We start from the raw sequence: 26,413 nt of genomic DNA, 5'->3' as shown, positions 1-26,413 counted from the left end.
AGCTTCACTTCTTTGATCGCCACCACCGAGACCACCTCACACACTACTCGCAGCTTCACTTCTTCAATTGCCACCAGTGAGACCACATCCCACAGTACTCCCAGCTTCACTACTTCAATCATCACCACTGAGACCACCTCACACAGTACTCCCAGCTTCTCTTCTTCAATCACCACCAGCGAGATTCCCTCACACAATACTCCCAGTTTCACTTCTTCAATCACCATCACGGAGATCACATCACACAGTACTCACAGCTTCACTTCTTCAATCACCACCACCGAGACCCCCTCAAACAGTATTCCCAGCTTCACTTCCTCAATCACCACAACAGGGACCACCTCACACAGTACTCCCAGCTATATTTCTTTGATTACCAGCCCGGAGACCTCTTCACACAGTAATCCCAGCTTCACTTCTTCGATAACCACCACTGAGACCACATCCCACAGCACTCCCAGCTTCCATTCTTCAATCACCACCACTGAGACTGACTCATACAGTTCTCCCAGCTTCACTTCTTCGATCATCACCACAGAGACCACCTCACACAGTACTGCCAGCTTCACTTCCTTGATCACCACCATGAAGACCACATCCCACAGTACTCCCAGCTTCACTTCTTCAGTCACCACCAGGGAGACCCTGTCATACAGTACTCCCAGCTACACTACCTCAATCACCACCACTGAGACACTCTCACAGAGTACTCCCAGCTTCACTATCTCAATTACCACCACCGAGACCATCTCACACAGTACTCCCAGCTTCACTTCTTCAATCACCACCACTGAGATCACCCCACCCTGTACTCCCAGCTTCACTTCTTTGATCACCACCATGAAGACCACATCCCACAGTACTCCCAGCTTCACTTCTTCGATCGCCACCACCGAGACCCCCTCATACAGAGATCCCCTCACCACTGAGACCCTCTCACAGAGTACTCCCAGCTTCACTACCTCAGTTACCACCACGGAGACCATCTCACACAATACTCCCAGCTTCAGTTCTTCAATCACCACCAGCGAGATCCCCTCACACAGTACTCCCAGCTTCACTTCTTCAATAACGTCCAACGACAGCACCTCACACAGTACACTCAGCTACACTTCTTTGATCACCACCACTGAGACCACCTCACCCTGTACTCCAAGCTTCACTTCTTCAATCACCACCACAGAGTCCACCTCAAGCAGCACTCCCAGTTACATTTCTTTTATCCCCACAACCGAGACCCCTTCACACAGTACTCCCAGCTTCACTTCTTCGATCACCACCACAGAGACAACCTCACGCAATACTCCCAGCTTCACTTCCTTGATCACCATTACCGAGACCACCTCACACAGTGATCCCAGCTTCACTTCTTCAATCACCACCACCGAGACCACATCCCACAGTACTCCCAGCTTCAATTCTTCAGTCACCACCATCGAAACCACATCCCACAGCACTCCAAGCTTCACTTGTTCGATCACCACCACCGAGACCACCTCCCAAAGCACTCCCAGCTTTACTTCTTGGATCACCACCACCAAGACCACCTCACATAGTACTCCCAGCTACACTTCTTTGATCAACACCAGGGAGACCCCATCACACAGTACTCCCAGCTCGACCTCTTCAATCAGCATCACGGAGACCACATCCCACAGCACTCCCAGCTTCACTTCTTCAATCACCACTACCGAGACTGCCTCACACAGTTCTCCCAGATTCACTTCTCCAATCACCACCACTGAGACCACCTCACACAGTACTCCCAGCTTCACTTCTTCGATCACCACCACTGAGACCACATCCCACAATACTCCCAGCTTCACTTCTTCAATTACCACCACCGAGACCACCCCACCCAGTACTCCCAGCTTCACTTCTTTGATCACCAGCATGGAGACCACATCCCACAGTACTCCCAGCTTCACTTCTTCAATCGCCACAACCAAGACCCCCTCACACAGTACTCCAAGCTTCACTACCTCAATTACCACCACGGAGACCACTTCACATAGTACTCCCAGCTTCACTTCTTCAATCACCACCAGCAAGACCCCCTCACACAGTACTCCCCACTTCACTTCTTCAATCACCACCACCGAGACAACCTCCCACAGTACTCCCAGCTACAGTTCTTTGATCACCACCACTGAGACCACATCCCACAATACTCCCAGCTTCACTTCTTCAGTCACCACCACCAAGTCCCCCTCACAAGTACTCCCAGCGACACTACCTCAATCACCACCACCGAGACCACCTCACACAGTACTCCCAGCTTCACTTCTTCAATCATCACCAGCGAGACCCCCTCACACAGTACTCCCAGCTTCACTTCTTCAATTGTCACCTCTGAGACCACACCACAGAATACTCACAGTTTCACTTCTTTGATCACCACCACCAAGACCACATCCCACAGTACTCCCAGCTTCACTTCCTCGATCACCACCACCAAGATTCCCTCACATAGTACTCCCAGCGACACTACCTCAATCACCACCACTGTGACCCCTTCACAGACTACTCCCAGCTTCACTGCCTCAATTACCACCACTGAGACCATATCACATAGTACTCACAGCTTCACTTCTTCAATCATCACCAGTGAGACCCCATCACACAGTACTCCCAGCTTCACTTCTTCAACCACGACCACCGAGAGCACTTCATATAGTACACCCAGCTACACTTCTTCAATCACCACCACGGAGACCCCCTCACACAGTACTTCCAGCTTCACTTCTTCGATCACCACAACCAAGACCACCTCCCACAGTACTCCCAGTTTCACTTCTTTGATCACCACCACTGAGACCCCCCTGCCAAGTACTCCCAGCTTCACTTCTTCAACCATGACCACCGAGAGCACTTCATACAGTACACCCAGCTTCACTTCTTCGAACACCACCATGGAGACCACATTCCACAGTATGCCCAGCTACACTTCTTTGATCACCACAGAGACCACCTCACACAGTACTCGCAGCTTCACTTCTTCGATCACCAACACCGAGACCATATCCCGCAGTACTCCCAGCTTCACTTCTTCAATCACCACCAGGGAGACCCCCTCACACAGTACTTCCAGCTTCACTTCTTCGATCACTATCACCGAGACCACCTCACACAGTACTCCCAGCTACACTACCTTAATCGCCACCACCGAGACCCCCCTGCACAGTACTCCCAGCTTCATTACCTCAATCACGACTACCAAGACCACCTCACACAATACTCCCAGCTTCACTTCTTCAATCACAACCAGCGAGACCCCCTCACACAGTACTCCCAGTTTCACTTCTTCAATCACCACCACTGAAACCACCTCACACAGTACACCCAGCTACACTTCTTCGATCACCACCACTGAGACCACCTCACGCAGTACTCCCAGCTTCACTTCTTTGATCACCACTACCAAGACCACTTCAGACAGTACTCCGAGCTTCACTTCTTCGATCACCACCACTGAGACCACATCCCACAGTACTCCCAGCTTCACTTCTTCGATCACCACCACCGAAACCACCTCATACAGTACACCAAGCTACACTTCTTCGATCACCACTACCAAGACCACCTCACACAGTACTGCCAGCTTCACATCTTCGGTCAGCACTACTGAGACTACATTGCACAGTACTCCCAGCTTCACTTCTTTGATCACCACAACTGAGACCTCATCACACAGTACTCCTGGCCTCACTTCCTCGGTCACCACCACCGAGACAACCTCACACATTACTCCTGGCCTCACTTCTTCAATCACCACCAGTGAGACGACCTTACACGGTACTCCCAGCTTCACTTCTTCAATCACCACCACCGAGACCACCTCACAAAGTACTCTCAGCTTCACTTCTTTAATCACCACGACTCTGACAACCTCTCACAGTACTCCCAGCTTCAGTTCTTCAATCACCACCACCGAGACCACCTCACCTGGTACTCCCACCTTCACTTCTTCCATCACCACCACTGACACCAGCTCACATATTACTCCAAGCTTCACTTCTTCAACCAGCTACTCCACAGTCAGCACATCCACAACTGCCATCACCTCACATTTTACTACCTCAGAGACTGGGGTGACTTCCACACCTGTAACCCCAGCTTCTCTGAGTACAGACATCCTGACCACAACCGTACGAACTCTCACCCCCTCATCTGTGGGAACCAGCACTTCATTGACTACAACCACAGATCTTCCCTCTATACCCACTGATATCAGTAGGTTACCAACCCCAACACACATCATTTCATCTTCTCCCTCCATCCAAAGCACAGAAACATCATCCCTTGTGGGCACAACCTCTCCCACCATGTCCACTGTGAGAACGACCCTCAGAAGTACTGAGAACACCCCAATCACTTCCTTTAGCACAAGTATTGTTGTTACACCTGAAACCCCAACACAGACCGCTCCTGTACTGACATCTGCTACCGGGACCCAAACATTTCCTGTACCTACTACTGTCACCTTTGGAAGTACAGACTCCTCCACGTCCACTCTTCACACTCTTACTCCATCAACAGCCTTGAGCACGATCATGTCAACATCACAGGTTCCCATTCCTAGCACACGTTCCTCCACCCTTCAAACAAGTGCTTCTACTCCCTCATTGCAAACTTCACTCACATCTACAAGTGAGTTCACTACAGAATCTTTCACTAGGGGAAGTACATCTACAAATGCAATCTTGACTTCTTTTAGTACCATCATCTGGTCCTCAACACCCACTATCATCATGTCCTCTTCTCTGTCTTCTACCAGCATAACTCCACTGTTCTATACCACCACTCATTCTGTTCCTTCTTCAGCATACACTTTCAGTACAGAAAATGTGGGCTCCTCTTCTATCACAGCCTTTCCTACTCTCTCTTCCTCTGCAACCACCAGCACTTCTCCAACCAGCTCCTCTCTGACCACAGCTCTCACTGAAATAACCCCCTTTTCTTATATTTCCCTTCCCTCCACCACACCCTGTCCAGAAACTATAACAATTACCATAGTCCCTGCCTCTCCCACTGATCCGTGTGTTGAAATGGATTCCAGCACTGAAGCTACTTCTCCTCCCCCCACCCCATTAACAGTGCTTCCCTTTACTACTGAAATGGTCACCTGTCCTAGCTCCATCAGTATGCAAACTACCCTTGCTACATATATGGACACTTCTTCCATGACGCCAGAAAGTGAGTCCAGCATCACAACGAATGCTTCCAGTTCCACTGGCACTGGGACTGTACCCACAAACACGGTTTTCACAAGTACTGAAATGCCCACCAGTGAGACCTGGCTGAGCACCAGCTTTGTGACCCCCCCACATCTTCCTGGCGTCTCTACCATCCCACTCACCACGAAACCAAGCAGTAGCCTTCCGACCATCCTGAGGACTTCAAGCAAGTCAGCACACTCCTCCCCATCCACCACCAGGACTTCAGAGACACCAGTGGCCACTACCCAGACTCCTACCACCCTTACATCGCGCAGGACAACTCCCACCACTTCTCAGACGACCACACAGTCAACGTTGACCACCACTGCAGGTTGGACCTTCTGCCTCTCTGTTCCCCTCCTTCCTTCCCTGCAAAATTTCTATGTCACCGAGATCAGGCTTTATCCTGAACTTCCCTTGTTTCTTGTGTTTCCCAGGCACCTGTGACAATGGTGGCACCTGGGAACAGGGCCAGTGTGCTTGCCGTCCGGGGTTCTCTGGGGACCGCTGTCAGTTCCAGACCAGCTGCCTCAACGGGGGTCAGTGGGATAACATCAAGTGCCAGTGCCCCAGCACCTTCTATGGTTCCCGTTGTGAGTTTGCTGTGGAACAGGTGGATCTAGGTGAGTCGCCAGAGCTATGCCTTCTGCACTTCCTCCCAGAGGGTGTCACTGACTCTCCCCAGACTTACCCCTCTGTGGGGCCTGGAGGCACCCATGGCGTTTTGCTCAGTCCTTCCCTCCCTGCCATCTCTCCCATTCCCTCCACTGCCCCATGTCATGCTCCTCTCCATCCTCACCCTTAGGAGGTGGCTGGGACCACACTCCCTCCTGGGGTCATCTCCTGATTTGGGCTGCTTGGAGCTGTATCAGTTTCCAACTGCCGCCCTACCAACAAACACAAGCCTCGCTGCTGAAACAACATGACATTATCATGTTAGAATTCTGTAGATTAGAAATCTGATGTGGGTGTCACTGGGCTGAAATCAAGGCGTCACCAGGGCTGTGTTGTCTTCCAGAGGTTCCAGGAAAGAATACATTTTTTTGCCCTTTGCAGCTTCTGGAGCCTCCAACATTGTGTATGCCAGGGCCCCTGGCTCCATCTTCCAAGCCAGCAAGGCTGCACCTCTCTGTGTCTTTCTGCCATAGCCTCATCTCCCTCTGATGAACTCTGGCCTCCTCTATTGCTTCTTCCACTGTTAAGGACTCTTGTGATGACTTTGCCTCCTCCCCAAATAGTCTATGTTAATTTTCTCAAGATCAGCTGATTAGGCTGGGCGCGGTGGCTCACACCTGTAATCCTAGCACTTTGGGAGGCCGAGGCGGGAGGATCACCTGAGGTCAGGATTTCGAGACCAGCCTGGCCAACATGGTGAAACTGTCTCTATTATAAATACAAAAATTAGTTGGGCATGGTGGCAGGTGCCTGTAATCCTCACTACTCAGGAGGCTGAGGCAGGAGAATCGCTTGAATCCAGGATGTGGATGTTGCAGTGAGCTGAGATTTAGCCACTGCACACTAGCCTGGATGACAGAGGGAGAGTGAAACTGTCTCAAAGGAAAACAAAAATCAGCTGATTGTCTTATAATCCCTGCAGTTTGGAAGGCTGAGGAGGGAAGATCGGTTGAGGCCAGGAGTTCATGACCATCCTGGGCAACACAGCGAGAACCCCACCTCTACAAAAAATTTTAAAAAATTACCTGGGAATGGTGGCTCATGCCTGTGGTCCCAGTAACTTGGGAGGCTGAGGTGGGAGGATTACTTGAGCCTGGGAAATCAAGGTTGCAGTGAGCTATGATCCCACCATTGCACTCCAGCCTAGATGACCGAATGAGACCCTATCTCAACAATAAAAAAAAAAAGTTAGGCTGATTAGCAATGGAATTCAATCTGCACCCTTCATCCTCCCTTGCCATATAGTGTAGCATACTCACAGTTCTGGGGATTTGGACATGGATCCCCGCCCACCATGCGGGCAGCCAGGAGGGACCACAGGCTGACCGCTGTCTTCCTGCCTGCTTTCCCTCATCTCCACACGTTCCTTCCTTCCTTTCTGTCTCTCTCTTCTCTTCTCTTTTCTTTCTTTCTTTCTCTTTCTTTCTTTCTTTCTTTCTTTCTTTCTTTCTTTCTTTCTTTCTTCTTTCTTTCCTTCCTTCCTTCCTTCCCTCCCTCCCTTTTTCTTTCTCTCTTTCTCTCTCTCTTTCTTTCTCTCTCTCTCTTTCTTTCTTTTTCTTTTTTTCTTTCTTTCTTCTTTCTCCTTCCTTCCTTCATTCCTTCCCTCCCTCTTTCTTTCCTTTCTTTCTTCTTTCTTTATCTTTCCTTCCTTCTTTCCTTTCTTTCTTTCCTTTCTTTCTCTCCTTCTTTCTCTCATCTTCACACAATGCTTTCTCCCTTTCTTTCTCTCTCTCTGTCTTTCTCTCTCTCTCTCTTTGTTTTTCATTTTCTAGAGACGGAGTCTCGCTCTGTGGCCCAGGCTGGAGTGCAGTGATGCGATCTCGGCTCACTACAACCTCCGCCTCCTGGGTTCAAGTGATTCTACTGCCTCAGCCTTCCGAGGCACAATGCATCCTGGAATTCCTACATCTGTTCCTGCCTGTGGGCATCAGTCCTCAGGGATCTTGGAGAGGAGCAGCAGGAGGAGCCTGTGGGTTGGGGAGGGGGTGGTGTTGGTGGCTTCAGACGGAAGCAGATGGAGAAGTGACTGGGGACATGCATGCTGTGTGCAGATGTAGTGGAGACTGAGGTGGGCATGGAAGTATCTGTCGATCAGGAGTTCTCGCCGGACCTCAATGACAACACTTCTCAGGCCTACAGGGATTTCAACAAGACCTTCTGGAATCAGGTAAAGGGCAAGGAGAGGGGAATTTTTTTTTTTTTTTTTTTTTTTTTTGAGATGGAGTCTCACACTATTGTCCTGGCTGGAGTGCAGTGGCATGATCTTGGCTCACTGCAACCTCCCCCTCCTGGGTTCACGTGATTCTCCTGCCTCAGCCTCCTGAATAGCTGGAATTACAGGTGCACACCACCACACCCGGCTAATGTTTTGTATTTTTAGTAGAGATGGGGTTTCACTATGTTGGCCAGACAGGTCTCGAACTCCTGACCTAGTGATCCACCCACCTTGTCTTCCCAAAGTGCTGGGATTACAGGCGTGAGCCATGGCTCCCAGCCGGGGAGGGGAATTGAAGGGTGCTCCCCTGGAGCTGGGATTGGGCATCTGGGTGCCCTCAGGTCTGCAGGTTTTGATGTGAGCCCAGGGATCCTTGGTGTTTCAGATGCAGAAGATTTTTTCAGGCATGCGGGGCTTCACCTTCAAGGGTGTGGAGATCCTGTCCCTGAGGTAGGAGACCCATCTGGAGACGCAGAGGCGGTGTTGGGTGGGGGGGAATGTGTGCACAGAAAAAACCCATTCTTTTGTAATCATCAGATTTTATAAAGAGAGGGGTGGAGGGGCTACATAAGGAATCACTCCCTGGGGTATTTTTTGAGATTGTTTTCTGGGGCCATTTCTCTGGAGGAGAGATGGCACCTCTCTTCTTCAGCACACTGGAAGGAGAGAAGTTACAGGGACATGTGGGAATGTGGTGCCTGGATCGGTGACTTCTTCGCCCTCTGACTGGCCCCTGCTCTACTGGGTGGGTCAGCATTAGAGAGAGAGAAAGAGAGAGAGGGAGAGAGGGAGAGAGCGTCCAGGGGAGCCAGTGGATGATGGCTTGATGCAACACAAGGAGAACGTCAGGCCAGATGTGGTGGCTCACACTTGCAATCTTAGCACGTTGGGAGGGCTAGGCGGGTGGATCACCTAAAACCAGTTCAAGACCAGCCTGGGCAACATAGTGAGAACCCAGCTCTACAATAATAAAAATAGTAATAATAATAATAGTAAAATGATTAGCCCGGTGTGGTAGTGCACACCTGTAGTCCCAGATACTTGGGAGGCTGAGGAGTAAGGATCACTTTAGCCCAGGAATTGGAGGCTGCAGTGAGCTATAATTACACCACTGCACTCTAGCCTGGGTGACAGAGCCAGACTTTGTCTCTATAAAACACACAGAGACAGGAAGTCAATTATGTCAATTATTCCTTGTCCTGCCTTCCCAGGCGGACCAAGTCAGGAATGCTGGCAGCTCCTTCTAAAAAGGATGCATGTGGCATCCTGACTCAGGACCTCTGCCCCCTTTCCCGCTTCTGGTGCACTTTGGGTTGCTTCTGGAGTGCTCCTCCAAGGACCCATGTGCCCCTGGCTGGGGCACTCTCTAAGGCCGTGGACCCCTCAGGAATGGCAGCATCGTGGTGGACTACCTGGTCCTGCTGGAGCTGCCCTTCAGCTCCCAGCTGGGGAGCCAGTACGAGCAGGCGAAGACGACGCTGAAGGAGGCGCTACAGAATGCCAGCCAGGATGCGGACAGCTGCCAGGACTCCCAGAGTGAGCCCCGGCTGGAGGGAGGGGCCAGGGCCTGAGTCGCCACCCCAGCCCACTCCAGCTGGGCCAGGGGCCCTCTGGGCTCGGGTGCCAACCCTATGGTACCTCTGGCAGGTTGGGAGAAGGGGAATGAGTCCACACACAACGTCATCAAGGGTGGGGCTAGGGAGGGTCTCCCCAGGACCTGGGTACTGGGCAAGAGAACCCCTGATGGTCATGCTCAGCATTTCCCGGATGGCTGAAGACCTCAGATTATTCAGGGGAGATGAGGGAGGGAACAGGAGTCTTCCCTTGTGGCCCCTCCACACTCCCCCAGACAGAGACAGCCCTCCCTGCCCTCCCTGTGCCTGTCCTGCTTCCTGGTCCTAACCCCTTGACCTTAACCCCTTGACCTTAACCCCTTGACCTTAACCCCTTGACCTTAACCCCTTGACCTTAACCCCTTGACCTTAACCCCTTGACCTCCCCCTCCCATTCCATCTGTGCCTGTGTTCCCACAGCCCTGTGTTTTAAGCCTGACTCCATCAAAGTGAACAACAACAGCAGGACAGAGCTGACCTCGGAAGGTGAGGGTGGGGTAAAGGGCTGAGTGGTCGCTCTCCCGTGGCTCTGATCCCAGCCACCAGGGACATTTGCCCATTGAAGTCGGGGGCAGGGAGAGACCTTTGGGGGAGGCAAGCGATATGGCCCAGGGCGGCCCTTCCTGGCGCTGATTAGTGGCTTCCCCCTGAGGACAGCATGTGCCACGAGGAGAGGGTGAGGGTGGTGGTGCTGGACTCCCCTCATCGAATCCCAGGGTCTACCCCACGGCATCCCACCTCGGAAATGGAATCCTCCTCCCGCATTTTCAGAGGCACCATTATCAGGCCTCTGAATAGAATGGATGAGGTCCTTGTCTCTGTGCAACCCTCTCCCCAACCCCTCAGCCATCTGCCGCCGCGCCGCTCCCGCGGGCTATGAGAAGTTCTACTTCCCCTTGGAGGAGGCCACCCGGCTCCGCTGTGTCACCAATTGCACGTCGGGCGTGGACAACGCCATCAACTGTCACCAGGGCCAGTGCGTTCTGGAGAGGAGCGGTCCCACCTGTCGGTAAGGCACCGCTGACCATCAGCATCAGCCGAGCCCCGCCCTCGCACTCTAAGATGAAGCCCCGCCCCATGCTCCGCCCCGGGTCCGCCCCTAGGCCCTATGGTGGAGCCTTGTCCCCAGAGTCCGGCTCCAAGCCCATTCCCCTTGCCCTACGGTGGAGCCTTGCCCTGGAGCTCTGCTCCCTTGCCCTAAGGTGGAGCCCCGTCCCCCTAATGGAGTTGAGTCCAGTCCCTTCGTTCTGGGACCACTCATTCTAGGGTGGGGCCCCGTCCCCCTCGTTCTAGGGTTGAACCCCGCCCCCTCCTTCCAGGGTGGAGCCCTGCCCGCTTGATCTAGGGTGGAATCCCGCCCTGTTACCTAGGGTAGAGCCCCGCCCCCTCGTTCTAGGGTGGATTCCCGGCCCCTTGTCTAGGGTGGAACCCCCCCGCTTGCCATAGGGTGGAACCCCCCGCTGCCCTAGGCTGGGACCCCGTCCCCTGGCCGCCCCCGTGGGGCCCAGGTGCACGCGTGGACCCCGAGTCCAGAGGTGAAGAGGGTCTGACCCTGCGATCTCCCGCAGCTGCTACTCCACGGACACGCACTGGTTCTCCGGCCCGCGCTGCGAGGTGGCCATCCACTGGAGGGCGCTGGTCGGGGGCCTGACGGCGGGCGCCGCGCTGCTGCTGCTGCTGCTGCTGGCGCTGGGCTTCTGGGCGGTTCGCTCTGGATGGTGGGGCGGTCAGCGCCTAGACCGGTGAGCGCTCAGAGGGCGGGGCCGGGGGGTGAGGGCGGCCAAGGGACCCCAGGCGGGCCCGCTATGTCTGACCGCGGCGGCCCCACCTAGGTCCTGCGACCAGGACAGGAAATGGTTCGAGACCTGGGATGAGGAAGTCGTGGGCACTTTTTCAAACTGGGGTTTCCAGGACGACGAAAACCCAGGTGAGTCCCACCTCCTGGGGAAGCAGGCAGGAGCTTTCCTGGGCAACACTGCGAGGACAGACGCCCTTCCTGCCTTCCTCGCATTTACTCCATCCCCCTCTCTCTTCCGTCCCCTCCCTCTCCCCTTCTCTTTCTCCCCTCTTCTCTGTCTCTCTCTAGACAAGGATAAAAATTTCCATGTGGCCTTGGAGAAGGTGGACACCACTATGAAGGTGAGGGGCTAAAGTGGGGGACCCCAAGGAACTCTCCCAGCCTCCATTTCAGATTCCCTCGGCGACCCCCAGAGGGCAAGGAGGGGGCTGGGCTCGGATCAGCAGTGACCTCCCTGTCAGCCCAAACCAGTGGCTCCGCCTTCCCTTCCCTCACTGTGACTCTGTGACAGGTGCACATCAAGAGACCCGAGATGACCTCGTCCTCAGTGTGAGCCCTGCGGGCCCCGTCACCATCGCCTCTGCCCTGCCCGGGACACAAGGCTCTGCACGGCGTCCATTTCAAGTGGTGGCCCCAGGACGTGGGCAGCTCAGGCTCCTGCTGTTCTTGGGCAAAATGAAACTGTTCCCCCAAATCCCATCCTTGTCTTTCCAACTTGGCTGAAACCCATCAGGAGATGCAGTTCAGGTGCAGGCTCTTCCACTGCGGAACCTTGGGCAAGTCAGTAAGGAGCCTCAGTTTCCTCACCTGCAAAATGGGTACAACATTCCTGTGTGATATCTCACACCATTGTTGTGTAAACCACATGGACTTGGTCAATTCTGGGTCCTACTCTGCCCTCCCGTCTCAGCCCTCATGTTGCCATTGCCTCTCTCGGATCCTCCAATCCTCATGTCCTTCGCCTGGTCTCCGGCCCTGGTTCCTATTTTCTCTCAATTCCCTACTGCCTGTTTCTTACTTTGAACCTGGAGGCAGCCTGCAGCCCATCCCATCTCCTGTCCTCTCCTGATCTAACTCCCTGCTGTGTCTCTTGCTCTCATTCCTTAGATGTCCTCTCCTTCTGACTCCGTTCCTTCAAGCATCCTGCCCCCCAGTCCCCCAGCCCTAAATCCTCCCTCCTCTCCTCACATCCTGGTCCCTAGCAAGGTATAGATAGCCTCTGTGTCTTAGGATACCCCAGCTGCTGTTCCCCCCATCACCCCGTTGCCCAATTCCCCGTTTCTCTTGTTCTCATTCCTTGTATCTTCTCCCCTTCTGAGCCGGTCCATTCATCGGTTCTGCCTCTACTCCCCCAGCCCTAAATACCCCGACTGCTGTTTCCCCCCATCACCCCCTACCCGATTCTCCATTCTCCACCCCTTTCTCTCACCCCTGGAGCCCCCTGGGGGGTTCAGGGCATGAATTCCCCAGTTCCCAAGGAAAGGCAGCCCCCTCAGTCCCCCTCCTCCTCACTCCCTTCAATCTCCCTCCCCTCTCACCTCACCACTGCCTTTTAAACCCATCCCCTCCTTTTCCCCTCCTGCCCCCTCTCTGGCTGGTGTCACCTCGATTCCTGCGGTAACTCTGACTCCTGAAATCCTCAATCTCCTTGGCCGCGAAGATCGGCTTCGGGGACCGGAAGTCGGCACATCTGCAGGTCTCCATGTGAACACAGTATAGAGTTTATTGTAAAAGAAGCTGCTCTGTGTCTGTCTCCCTTTCACCCCGCAGTGCTCTCCACCTGATTGGAGAACAGGGATTTCCAGAGGCGGTGCTGTAGGAGGATCCTGGGAGCACCCGTGTCTTCCAGGGAGGAAGGAGGGGGTCTGTGGGCAGCTCTTAGAGGCCATGACATTCCTCATAGAAAACACAGAGGTTGGGGGGAACCCATTTTGTTGGGGAGTGACTCCGGGCAGGGGCCCCTTGGGCTTTGTCATCTGTGCTCTCCCCACCCCCACCACTGCCCTGACCTTGACACTGGGGGCTTAGGGAGCAATTAGACCGCTGGTGCTGGTTCAGGGAGTTGGGTGGTCCAGGGGCTAGGGCTGCCTGGTCCAGTCACCCTTTACAAGGATGGGTAAAGCTGGGCCTCCCCAAAGATCTTGATTCCCCACAAGGCTCCCAAACCCTGATAGCAAACGCACACAGCAGAGCCTGTCTGTGCTGGCACAGGGCCCTTCTGTTCCTGCTGTTGCAGGCAGTCAGGCCTGCCTGAGGAGTCGAGGGTGTTCAGAAATAACATGTCCCCTTGGGTCTTTGGGTGCGGGCTTGGGAGAGGTCCCTGTGATGTTTGCCCTGGGCAGGGACGGGCCATGGCCTTTCGTCACCTCTGTGTCTGGCCAGGGGTGGAGACCAGGACCATAAAGTCTCAGGTGTGAGTGGGCACCCCGCCCAGGAGAAATGCTGGAAGCTGGGGACCCCAGGGAAAGCCCTGGACATTTGGAAAGGACCATGTTGAGGTGGGGAATGGGGAGGGATGGCTGGAAGAGAGAGGGGCTTCTCGGGGGTGGGAGTGGGGGGTCCTTAGCTTGCTCTGGCCTGTTGCTGGCTGCCCCTTCCCTCCATGGTCACCCGCCCTCCGGCGCTTCTTGGCCCCCACCTCTTGGCATCTGTGGTGTGCTCACACCTCCAGCTTCTGTCCCTCCCTCCTTCGCTGCCCCACCCACAGTGGCTCTGACTTCCGCTGAAAGAGAGGGTCCCCGGCTCAGGGCGGTCACTGCTCCAGGACTTATAAGGGAGGAGGGTGGATAGGCTGCCTTTTGTCCAACTCCCTGTGATCACCACGCGCCACCCACCCAACGCCATCACCTCACCTCTGCCCTGGGACAGGCACTGCTCTTCTTCAAGGCAAAGTTCTCTGAGGTCCTTTTTATAGCTGATCCCTTCCTGGGAGGCTTTCATTTCTTGGTCCCTCTTGACAGGGGAAGTCGGGCAGCCAGGGGCCCGTTCCCCGGGAAATGCTGGTGATCTGGATTCCGACGCTGGCTCTCTGGCTCTGCGTGTCCTTTACTGCTACACTGACACAGGGTGAGTGCCCCTGGGCTGATGCTCCGGGTCCAGTGCTCCTGGGTGGTCATAGTACACGTCCCTGCCTCAGGCAGCAGGACTGCAGGTGGCCTCCTCCCCTTTGCATGGCAAGGGGCTGCCACAGGGCTGGAGACCCGTGCTGTGACCTCATCTTGCCTTGGGGCTGCTGAAGGGGTCACTGTGGAGACCTGTGGGTGCCTGTGGTGTGCAGGGGATGGTCTGCACACAGCCCCTGGCCGTGGGGTGGCTGAAATCCACAGCTTCTGCCCTCCAGGCTCCCCCCGGAGGATAAGGGGGTTTTGTCACAGACAGTGGGCTCTGCCCACCCTCCTCCTGGGGGCTTTATCTGCTGCAAGCCTCACAGGGGCACTGCACATGCTGCCAGCCCTGGTCGGGAGAGAGGGAATCCAGAGGGCTGTCTGACAGTGTCCTCTCTTGACTTGGAGCAGCCTCAGGTGCACCCGGGGAATCCCCTCCAGTTAGAAATGGCTGACGGGGCCAGGTGTGGTGGCTCATGCCTGTAATCCCAGCACTTTGGGAGGTCCAGGTGGGTGGATCACCTGAAGTTGGGAGTTTGAGTCCAGCATGGCTAACATGGTGAAACCCCGTCTCCATTAAAAATATAAAAATTAACCAGGCATGGTGGGTCGCACCCGTAATCCCAGCTACTTGGGAGGCTGAGGCAGGAGAATCACTGGAACTTGGGAGGTGGAGTTTGCAGTGAGGCAAGATTGTGCCACTGCACTCCAGTGTTTAAGAGTGAAACACTGTCAAAAAAAGAAAGAAAGAAAGAAAGAAAGAAAGAAAGAAAGAAAGAAAGAAAGAAAGAAAGAAAGAAAATAAAAATGGCTGCCAGTTGCGGTGGCTCACGCCTGCAATGCCAGCACTTTGGGATGCTGAGACAGGCGCATCACGAGGTCAGGAAATTGAGACCATCCTGGCCAACATGGTGAAACCCCAACTCTACCAAAAATATAAAAATCAGCTGAGTGTGGTGGCACACGCCTGTAGTCCCAGCTACTCGGGAAGCTGAGGCAGGAGAATCACTTGAACCCTGGAGGAAGAGGTTGCAGTGAGCCGAGATTGCACCACTGCACTCCAGCCTGGCGACAGAGCGAGACTCTCTCAAACAAACAAACAGCAACAACAGCAACAAAGTGGCTGAGGGGCTGCGGGAGGAGACAGAGGCTGGGGGATCCTTGCTCAGCCTGGTCGTGGCTATGTGTGAGAGATGACTGGTTACCCGATAATTTCTCTCATACAGAACAGACTTTCTGATTCCTTCCTGGCAGGGGTGGACAGGGATGAGGAGAGGCGGCAGAGGGAGACCTTGAGTTGAAGGCTGTGGGGTGGGCAGAAGGGGTGGTGAGGGGGCAGGGGAGCTGGGGTGGGGGTCTCTGTAGCCCTGCAGGACACCTTCGAAGTAACCTACCAGGGAAGTTCCACCATCCTCCTAGCCAGTGACTCAGGCCCTCCGAGGCTGCCTCTGTCCGCCAAGCCTTGATAGATGATTCCTCCTTTACCCTCCCAGGACATGTTGGGAGAGAGGTACAGGTGGGGAGGAGCTGATGGGAGAGTTTCAAGGGCTGGAGTGATGAACTCTGTGGATTTGGGAACATTATGAGAGTTTGTTAATAACACATAGATTCCCTTTAAGGTAATATACAGGAGTGGGAAGCTGTGGGCTGGGATGGATCTTAGGAGGGGTCCTTTCCATCTCTGCTTCCCAGGCCTGGCCTGACTGATCCTGCGATTTCTCTGGTCAGATTATTCAAGGAGAGGGTGATGGAGGTGATGGCAGCGATGATGAAGGCCCCAGGAGTCAGCAGGTGGCATTGCCTCGGTGTACCCAGCCGAGTGTTAGAGACAACCCCCAAGGAACCAAAGCCCCTGTCCCTGAGGTGCTTATAATTGTGTGACAAAGATAACACAGGTGAACCCCTTCGTGTGTAAAACAGTCAGAAAACCATCTATCTATGGCCAGTGCAGAAAGCAGGAGGGAGTGAGGCCACGCAAGTAGGACCACTCTGGAGGGCTCCGGAAGGTCTGATTAGATCCAGAGATGGAGGCAGAGACCCCTGCCCTCCTCTTGCAGAGGCTTTTGCTGTTCACAAAGCCATTTCCCAGCAGGTAGCTCGTATGATTCTCATGAGGAGATCTGTGTAAGGAAGTCAGGGTAGATGAGGATATGGAGGCTCAGAGAGAGGATGAGTGATTTTCCTGGGGCCACATATCAAATAATGAACACGGCAACCACTTTACAGTGGATTTGCGCCCTGCGCCTCTCCTCCCCTAGAGGATCCCAGTTCTCTCCACTAGCGCCCCTCTTCCCCTCTAGAGGAACCCAGTTCTCTGCAAACCATCCAGTTCTCTAGGAATGGATTCTGGGTCCTTGGCAAGCAGTTCAGATGTCAGATCAGAGACTACCAGTGGCATCTGTAGTTTTTTTTTTTTTTTTTTTTTTTTGACAATCTCCTCTGTCACCCAGGCTGGAGTGCAGTGACACAATCTCGGCTAACTGCAGCCTCTGTCTCAAGGGTTCAAGAGATTCTCCTGCCTCAGCCTCTGGAGTAGCTGGGACTACAGGTGTGTGCCAACAAGCCCAGCTAATTTTTTTGTGTGTGTTTTGTAGAGACAGGGCTTCACCATGTTGGCCAGGCTGGTCTTGAGCTCCTGGCTTCCAGTGATCTGCCCGCCCTGAACTCCCAAAGTGCTGGGATGACAGGTGTGGGCCGCTGCACCTGGCCCAGCATCTGTAACTTTTCTTCCTACTCTCTGCACCCTCTTCTGGGTACTCCCGGGCACACTCTGGACTGGTGAGGTTTTGGAGAAGCAGTCGAGTGAGGGAAGAGCACTCTGAGAAAGTAGAAAAATCATTTCCACAGCTCTGCAGGGGAGCTACAGCGTAGGAATGCCCTGAAAGACGAGGGGGCATGTGCTGGATCAAGCGTGATGTTTGCTGGGGAGAGTGTGGTGGTGCTGGTGCATTTGTGGATGACAGGAGCACTAAGACCAAGCTGAGATGTTTAGACATCACAGGAACCTCTGGGACTAAGTAGGGCTGGGGATGCCTCTGTAGGGCAGACCAGCATCAGAGAGGCCATCGAGAGGCACCCAAAGCCATCCTGGGAGGAGGATATGAAGGCCCAGCTGGGAACCCAACTCCCCTGGAAATGGGGGCTCCACTTGATGGTTGGCTGGAGGACACTGAGACAGATAGTCTAGTAGGCTGTGTTAACTGGGAGAGGAGCCTTTTTCTGCTGGATGACAAAGGTCTCCAGTTGGGGCTATGGAGTTTGGGGTGATGGTGAAGTTTCTGAGTGGAGCTGTCCTGGAAGCCTGGGTCTTAGGGGAGGGCTTCTAGGATGGGTCCAGTGCCATTGCCCCAGCCCCTGCTACAGGCTGAGGTAGGAAAATGTGAGTGCTCACTATGAACTAAATCAGCTGGCACCTTGGTCTTGAACTTTGCAGCGTCCAGAACTGTGAGAAATAAATCTTTCTTTCCTTTTTTTTTTAAATTTTATTTTAAGCGATGGGGGTCTTGCTTTGTTGCCCAGGCTGGTCTTGAACTCCTGGGCTCAAACCATCCTCCCACCTCAACTTCCTAAAGTGCAGGAACTACAGGCATGAGCCACCACACCTGGCCAATTTCTATTGTTTAAGCCACCCAGTCAGTGGTATTTGCTATGGCAGCCCAAGAAGACTAAGACAGGCTGCCTTCAGAATTTTCTCTTCATCAGCTGGGTGCAGTGGTTCATGCCTATAATCCCAGTGCTTTGGGAGGCCCCAGCCTGGGCAACATAGTGACACCCCATCTCTTAAAAAAAAAAATTAGGCTGGGTGTGGTGGCTCATGCCTGTAATCACAGCACTTTGGGAGGCCAAGGCAGGAAGAACCCTTAAGCCCAGGACTTCGAGACTAGCTTGGGCAACACAGGGAGACCCAATCTCTTAAAAAAAAAAATAGCCAGTCATAGTGGTGCATGCCTATAGTCTTAGCTACTTGGGAGGCTGAGGGGAGAGGATCTCTTGAGTCCAGGAATTTGAGACTGCAGTGAGCTGTGATTGCACCATTGCACTTCAGCCTGTGTGACAGAGTGAGGCCCTGTCTCAGAAAAAGCTTTTCTCTCTTTATCTTTGGTTTTCAGGAATTTGACTCTGACTACAATGTCTGTGGTTTGTGGCCCTTCATTTATTTTTGGAAATTCTTAGTGATTATTGTCTTCAAGTATTTCTCCTGCCCTGTTCTCTCTCTCTTCTCCTTCTGAGACTACAATGAGACATATGTTAGGCCATGCCATATTGGACTACAGCTCTTGGATACTGTTCTGCACACATCCCTACTACCCCTTTCTGTGTTTCAGTTTGGGTAATTTTTACTGACTTATCAATTGAAGGAAGATAAAAACTGACTTATTTTCAGTTTTTATTGATTTATCTTCACTAATTCTTTCCTCTACTGTGTCTTATCTGCTGATCATCCTGTTGAAAAGAAGTCTTTGGCCAGGTTCAGTGGGTCACACCTGTAATCTCAGCACTTTAGGAGGCTGAGGTGGGAGGATTGCTTGAGCTCAGGAGTTTGAGGCCAGCCTGGGCAACATAGTGAGACCCCGTCTCTACAAAAAATACCAGAAAAAAATTAGCTGGGTGTGGTGATGTGCGCCTGTAGTCCCAGCTACTTGGGAGGCTGAGATAAGAATGCTTGAGCCCAGGAGGTCAAGGCTGCAGTGAGCTGTGATTTTGCCACTGCATTCCAGCCTGGGCAACATAGAGAGACTTTGTCTCAAATAATAATAATAATAATAAATTTAAAATCAGAAAAGAACTCTTTATCTCTGATATTATGGTTTATATTTCTACCATCTTTATTTGAAAGAGGCCTCTCGAGAGGCACCAAGAGCCACCCTGGAATAGGAGATGGACGGTCCAGGAGGCTGTATTGACCGGGAGGAAGGAGCCTCTCTTTGGTGGAAGACAAGGGTCTCCAGTTGGGCCTGTTGAGTGTGGGGTGACCGTGGGGTTTCTGGGAGAAGCTGTCTTGGTGGCCTGGGGCTCCTGGAATAGGGACACAGTCTAGAACTCTACCTTCTCCAACTGCTGCAGAGGACACAAAAGCCAGAAAATGCCAGAAAAATGCCAGGGATCCACATGATGACTGGAACCAGTATCCTGTTTTCTGTACATGAAGTTCCAAAGTGTTCCTAGTAAGGGTTGGGGTGGGGATGGGCTAGGGGAGAGGGACCAAGTGTCTGCCCCGGAGGGGCAGGGGCAGGGGTCTGAAGGGGTCAACACTCTTTAGCTTAGAAAGGTGAAGCTGGGAGTGGAAATGGTTAACATCTATAAAATTGGGAAGAGAGTGGTGGAGGTGAGAACAAATTTGTTCACAATAGACAAAGGGGCAACCTTTGAAACTCAAGTGATGTAAAATATTACAAGGAGTGCTGTTTTATACAAAGAGTAATAAACTTACTCATTCAGCAAACACCAAAGGCTGGCTCTGCCTGGGCAGGTGCTCTGGAGGAGGCAGGGGGAATAAACAGTTTATAGGAGAGTTAATGAGATGGGATTGGGGCAGAAACGGCCACAGCCCAGTCTGCTGCTGGAGCTACGAGAGGGGGCCCGGGGCTGGAGGGGCACAGAGGGGACCTCTGGGGGCCTTCCATCTGGGCTGATGAGGGTACGGGGAGAGGGAGAGGCAGCGTTTGAGTTTGGTGGCGGTTGAGAAGTAGTACAGGAAGGAAGTATTATATTAACAGGTGCTCAAAGGCCTTAGACAAATTCAGAACCGCATTATCTGAACTTACACGGAGCTAGGGAGAGAATTGGGATATTGGTAATCAGATTCCCTGGAGATGATCAAATCTTGGGTGGCACTGGGATGAGCTGGGGTCACCCACAGCTCATTGGGGTGTGGGAAGGCCCAGAGACCCCCACACCCCAGTTGGAGAAGTCAATAGAGACCTGATAGTCTGAGTATCATAGTAATATTAAAAATGGGCCAGGCATGGTGGCTCAATCTTGCCTGTAATCCCAGCACTTTGGGAGACTGAGGTGGGAGGATTGCTTGAGGGCAGGAGTTCAAGACTAGCCTGGCCAAAAATATTTTTAAATAAAAGATTAGCTGGGTGTGGTGGTGTGTCTCTGTAGTCCTAGCTGCTCAGGAGGCTGAGGGGAGAGGATCTCATGAATCTAGCAATTCCAGGCTGCAGTGAGCTAGGATCGCACCACTGCACCCCAGCCTGGGTGACAGAGCAAGACATTACCTCTTTAAAAATAAAAAATATATGTAGTAAAAATTGCAGATATTCATTGAGGGTTCGCTATGTGCTGGACACTTTTCTAAATATTATCTCATTTAACTTTCACAACATTTCTAAGAAGAAGGATGTGTTACTGATTTTGGGTTTTTATACATGGGGAAACAGGTGCAGAGATGATAAATAATTTGCTCGGTGGGACACGGTGTCTCACACCTGTAATCCCAACACTTTAGGAGGCCAAGGCAGGCAGATCATGTGTGGTCAGGAGTTCGAGACCAGCCTGGCCAACATGGTGAAACCCCGTCTCTACGAAAAATACAAAAATTAACTGGGCATGGTGGCAGGTTCCTGTAATCCCAGTTACTTAGGAGGCTGAGGCAGGAGAATCACTTGAACCCTGGAGGCAGAGGTTGCAGTGAGCCGAGATTGTGATACTGTGCCCCAGCCTGGGCGACAGACCAAGACTCTATCTCAAAAAAAAAAAAAAAAAAAAAAAAGAAAGAAAGAAAAGAAAAGAAATTGCTCAATGCCACCCACTCATCAGTTGGAGGAGCCAGGATTTGAACCTAAGCCTTCCAGCTCCAGGGTCCCCATTCTTTGCCACTTGCTGTAATTGGGGATGCCTGTGTGTATGCCTTCCCTAGGTCTGCCACAACAAATTAACAAACACTACTTGGTGGCTTCAAGCAACATAAATTTATTCTCTTACAGTTGTGGAGGCTAGAAGCTTGAAGTCAAGGTTATCATGAGTGCCACATTCCCTTCAGCCACTCTAGGGGAAGATCTCTTCTTGCCTTTTCTAGCTTTTTTTTTTGAGACAGAGTGTCTTTCTGTTGCCCAGGCTGGAGTGCAGTGGTACGATCTTGCCTCACTGCAACCTCCGCCACCCGGTTCAAGCAATTCTCCTGCCTCGGCCTCCCAAGTAGCTGAGATTACAGGCACATGCCACCACGCCTGGCTAAGTTTTGTATTTTTAGTAGAGACGGGGTTTCACCATGTAGGTCAGACTGGTCTCAAACTCCTGACCTCGTGATCCACCCACCTTGGCCTCCCGAAGTGCTGGGATTACAGGTGTGAGCCACCGCGTCTGGCCAGCTTCTTCCTTTTTAAAAAATGTTTATCTCGTTATTTAGAGGCTGGATTATGAGACTGGTTAATTTTTGTATTTTTTTTCTTGTAGAGGCGGGGTCTTGCTATGTTGCCCAGGCTGGTCTCAAACTCCTGGGCTCAAGCGATCCACCGGCCTCGGCCTCTCAAAGTGCTGGGATTACAAGCGTGAGCCACGGTGCCCGGCCAGCCTTTTGTAGCTCCTGGTGACTCCTGGTGTTTCTTGGCTTGTGATAGCATCACTCCAATCTCTGCCTCATCATCTCTGGGCATCTTCCCTGTATGTCACACCTCTCTCTCTTTTCTCTGACAAGTATTTGAATTTAGGGCCCATCCTAAATCTGATCTTGAGATCCTTGACTTAATGACATCATGAAAGCCTCTATTTCCAAAGAAGTTCGCATTCCCAGGTACCAGGAGTTAGGACTTGAGGATGTATTTTGGGGTGATCCTATTCAATGCACCATACCATGCTTTAGCCTCAACTGGTGGCTCTTGCTTTCAAGAAACAGTGACAGTGTCTGCTGGCACTAGGAAGCCAGGAAGTCCATCCACCGCCATTGGTGTGTGCAGGGGTTGGAGTGGCCCCAGCTCTACCTCAACCTTCACAACTCTGCCAGGAGCCAAGGACCTTATGGAAAAGGAATAGACCCAGGCTACCTAGCTCTTGTGTGGCAGAGCAGAACGTGCACCCGGGACTGGGGGACCGCAGCTCATTCCAGTGCCTCCCATAACATTGTAGAATATTCTAGAGTGATCTGGGTGGCCAGAACAGGCATCATTTACTCTCATTTTCCAGGGGGAAATGGAAATTCAGAGAGGTTCTCTGGATTGCACAAGGTCACACAGTGGTGTACAGGTTGGTCTTGGAGATGCAGGAAGGACCCTCCCTCCACGCCCCATGGGGGCTCCCCACACTGCCACTGCGTCTTCAGGGGAGCTGCCACTGGGGACTTCATTGACTGATTTTGTCACAAGCAGAAATATGTCCTGGAGGTGGCAGGAGGAGACAGTTTCAAAGCTTGGTGATGGTCCTCAGACTTGTCCTTGAAGAGCCTTCTAATGTGTGTCCCCAAGAATGCCACGATGCAAAAGACTTGCCTGAAAAACCAGCTGCCTTAATTAAGTAATAATCTGTTTTATTTTAGAGACAGGGTCTCTCTGTTGCCCAGGCTGGAATGCAGTGCCTCAATCATAGCTCACTGCAACCTTGACCTCCTGAGCTCAAGTGAGCCTTCTGCTTCAGCCTCTCAAGTAGCCAGGACTACAGATGTGCACCACCATGCCCAACTAATTTTTAAAATTTTTGTACCGATGGCGGTCTCGCTATGTTTTCCAGGCTGGTCTTGAACTCTTGGCCTCAAGCAAACCTCCTGCCTCAGCCTCCCAAAGTGCTGGGATTACAGGTGTGAGCCATTGCCCTCAGCCTTAATCTTTTTAAAGAAAAATCCAAATACATGTGGAATGTAGAAGCAATAAACACTGTAAATGAGCAAGAAAGGACTCAACTCATTTAATGAGACACCATGTCATTACTTTCGCACGGAAAAAAGCTACCAAACTTTACCTGCTTAGCAGGAGAGGGCGCTGGCATCTTTAATGAACAGTGGCTTCAGTGTAGGCAAATAGGCAATTTTTGTTAAGCATTTTGACTACAAAGGTCTGGGGAATCCCAGCTTGGAAATTGTTACCAGTGAATGATTTTCCATAGGTTCTCCAAGGGGTGACATAAGGCATACCTATAATAAAATAAAATAAAACAGAATAAAATAAAGTAAAAAAAAAATGTATATAGGCAGGGCACAGTGGCTCATGCCTGTAATCCCAGCACTTTGGGAGGCCGAGGCAGGCAAATCACGAGGTCAAGAGATCGAGACCATCCTGGCCAACATGGTGAAACCTCATCTTTACTAAAAATACAAAAATTTAGCTGAGCATGCTGGCATGGGCCTGTAGTCCTAGCTACTCGGTAGGCTGAGGCAGGAGAATCGCTTGAACCCGGGAGGCGGAGGTTGCAATGAGCCGAGATTGCGCCACTGCACTCCAGCCTGGATGACAGAGCAAGACTCTGTCTCAAAAAAATAAAAATAAAATAAAATAATATGTTATATATACATATACATGCATATTTATATATTCACACACATTTATTGTGTTTTAAAAATTATATAATGAGGTGTGGTACATCTGTAACCCCAGCTACTCAGGAGGGAGGGAAGGTCACTTGAGCCCAGGAGTTGGAGGCTGCAGTGAGCTAGGATTGCACCACTGCGTTCCAGTCTGGGGGACACATTGAGAACTTGCCTCTCTCTTTTGTTGTTGTTGTTGTTTTGTTTTGCTTTTGAGACGAGTCTTGCTCTGTCGCCCAGACTGGAGTGCAGTGGTGTGATCTCTGCTCACTGCAACCTCCGCCTCCCAGGTTCAAGAGATTCTCCTGCCTCAGCCTCCCGAGTAGCTGGGACTATAGGTGCGCACCACCACGCTCAGCTAAATTTTTGTATTTTTAGTAGAGATAGGGTTTCACCATGTTGGCCAGGATGGTCCTGATCTCTTGACCTCATGATCCCGCCCGCCTTGGCCTCCCAAAGTGCTGAGATTACAGGCATGAGCCACTGGGCCCAGCCAGAGACCTTGTCTCTCAAAAGAAAAATTATAAGATGAAAACATATCCATCGTGAAACATTTAGAAAATATAGACAAACACAAAGAGGAAAATCTTTCTTTTTTTTTTTTCTGAGATAGAGTCTCAGTCAGAGTGTTGCCTAGACTGGAGTGCAATGGTGCGATCTTGGCTCACGGCAACCTCCACCTCCCAGGTTCAAGTGATTCTCCTGCCTCAGCCTCCCGAGGAGCTGGGACTACAGGCATGTGCCACTGTGCCCGGCTAATTTTTGTATTTTGTTAGAGACAGGGTTTCACCATGTTGGCCAGGCTGGTCTTGAATTCCTGACCTCAGGTGATCCAGGTGCTTCGGCCTCCCAAAGTGCTGGGATTATAGGCGTGAGCCACCATGCCCAGCCTGAAAAAATACCCCCTTAACCTTAACATTCAGATAAACATTGTTAACATTTTATTTCTATGTATTTAGATTTAATCTATGGACGGTTTGTATTTTAAAGGCTGATTACTATTCTATTCTATGGAATACAACAGTCATATAACCAGTCCCCTATTTGTCTATTCTTGGACATGTGTACCTCTGCTTTTTACTATAATCAGTAACAAGGCAATAAACATTCTTGTATGAATTTTATTTTATATCTGCATCAGATTAATTGAGGATGAATAGCTAGAAACGGCATCGTTAAAATGATATCAGCAGCTGGGTGTGGTGACTCATGCCTGTAATTCCAGTGCCTTGGGAGGCTGAGGTGGGACAATCACTGGAGGCTGGGAGTTGAGACTAGCCTGGGCAACATAGTGAGATCCCATCTCTACGAAATGTAAAAAAATTAGCTGGGTATGGTGGGGCCTGTGGTCTCAGGTACTCTGGAGGCTGAGGTGGGAGGATCTTTTGAGCCCAGGAGTTCGAGGCTGCAGTGATCTAAGGTTGTGCCACTGCACTCCAGCCTGGGTTACAGAGTGAGACGCCAACTCCTAAAAAAAAATGGTATGACTCTTCCAATGGTCCCTGATGAATATTTTCAAATTATCCTTTAGAACTATGATGCCAAGTCAACACCACATGAAAACACCCGTACACCACCAGCTATTATAGTCATCTCTCATCATGATGGGTGCAATTTGATAGACGAAGACGAAGAAGAAATCGTATCTTGCTATGTTTTAGATTTATTTGCTTCCTGGTGAAATTTATATGCTTTTTCCTTCTCCTGGGCTTGTTGGCTATTTGAGTTTCTTTGGAGAAGAAGCTGCGTTTTCCTTTGCCCAGCTTCCTTGTGGAGTACCCTGACCCTGGAGGTTGACCTGGGGGAGGAATGCCCCACCTGCTCCGTTACATCCTTTGGGGACACCGTTGCCACCAGAATCCCAGGCTGGGAGGGGTCTGAATCTCTTCACCCAGAGCACGGTTCCCTTGTCCCTCCTGCAGCGAGTGAAGAGACTTGGCTTGGTGGCGTTTGCCAGCCCGGGGGATGATGGAGATGGCAGAGCCGAAGCTTTTAGCCTGGTGCTCCCACTTAGTGAGCGGGCAAGGGCTGCAGGAGCCGGGGAGAAGGAGTGTCAGGAGGTGAGGGTGTCCTAGGAACTGATTGTGAGATTTCAGAAAGAGGAAGGGCAGCTGGATGAGATGGATGGGGATTTGGTCACTTAGAACTCAAGCTTGGTGTGACCTGTGAGGGCAACTGTTGTGGAGATGTGAGCGGTTAAGGACAAATTGAATGGTAGCAAATCGGAGAAAATGGTATGAATCCAGGAACAAAGGCAAAAGAGAGCAGGTATGTTCAGAACGGTATCCTGCATTCCACAGAGTGTCCCTGCCTTCTTTGGGTCCCTGTCCCT

The 26,413-nt window shown here is 51.8% G+C and overlaps 3 protein-coding genes across 5 annotated transcripts in view; all 3 read left to right on the top strand.

Moving 5' to 3' along the window:
- Window positions 1–26,413, top strand: part of AP1S1 (adaptor related protein complex 1 subunit sigma 1) — a 339,237-nt gene that overhangs the window by 123,307 nt on the left and 189,517 nt on the right. Inside the window, exon 1 of one of the 3 annotated variants that reach the window (XM_050783895.1) lies at window positions 25,420–25,423. The exons of the other annotated variants lie outside the window; for them this stretch is intronic. The gene's annotated coding sequence lies outside the window, so the exon portion shown is untranslated. Of the gene's footprint in view, window positions 1–25,419; window positions 25,424–26,413 lie in introns of those variants that run through there. 3 annotated transcript variants of the gene reach the window in all.
- LOC126950930 (mucin-3A-like) lies at window positions 2,913–13,098 on the top strand. Its single transcript, XM_050784854.1, has 11 exons — window positions 2,913–5,550; window positions 5,657–5,842; window positions 7,946–8,061; window positions 8,495–8,559; window positions 9,497–9,645; window positions 10,143–10,208; window positions 10,569–10,731; window positions 11,291–11,464; window positions 11,555–11,649; window positions 11,809–11,861; window positions 12,032–13,098. Exons 1-11 carry the CDS (start codon window positions 2,913–2,915, stop codon window positions 12,071–12,073), a joined length of 3,747 nt encoding a protein of 1,248 aa, XP_050640811.1. The 3' UTR covers window positions 12,074–13,098.
- MUC12 (mucin 12, cell surface associated) overlaps window positions 14,517–26,413 on the top strand; it is a 45,271-nt gene continuing 33,374 nt past the window's right edge. Inside the window, 5 exon segments of the mRNA XM_050784853.1 lie at window positions 14,517–14,586; window positions 16,682–16,715; window positions 17,386–17,420; window positions 17,423–17,610; window positions 26,004–26,141. Of these exon segments, the coding sequence (XP_050640810.1) occupies window positions 14,517–14,586; window positions 16,682–16,715; window positions 17,386–17,420; window positions 17,423–17,610; window positions 26,004–26,141 (465 nt within the window).

Source organism: Macaca thibetana, chromosome 3 (assembly GCF_024542745.1).
Source record: "Macaca thibetana thibetana isolate TM-01 chromosome 3, ASM2454274v1, whole genome shotgun sequence".
Classification (NCBI taxonomy): Eukaryota; Metazoa; Chordata; class Mammalia; order Primates; family Cercopithecidae; genus Macaca; species Macaca thibetana.
Note: the sequence above shows the minus strand (reverse complement) of the source record. Positions and strands in the feature narration are given on the sequence as shown.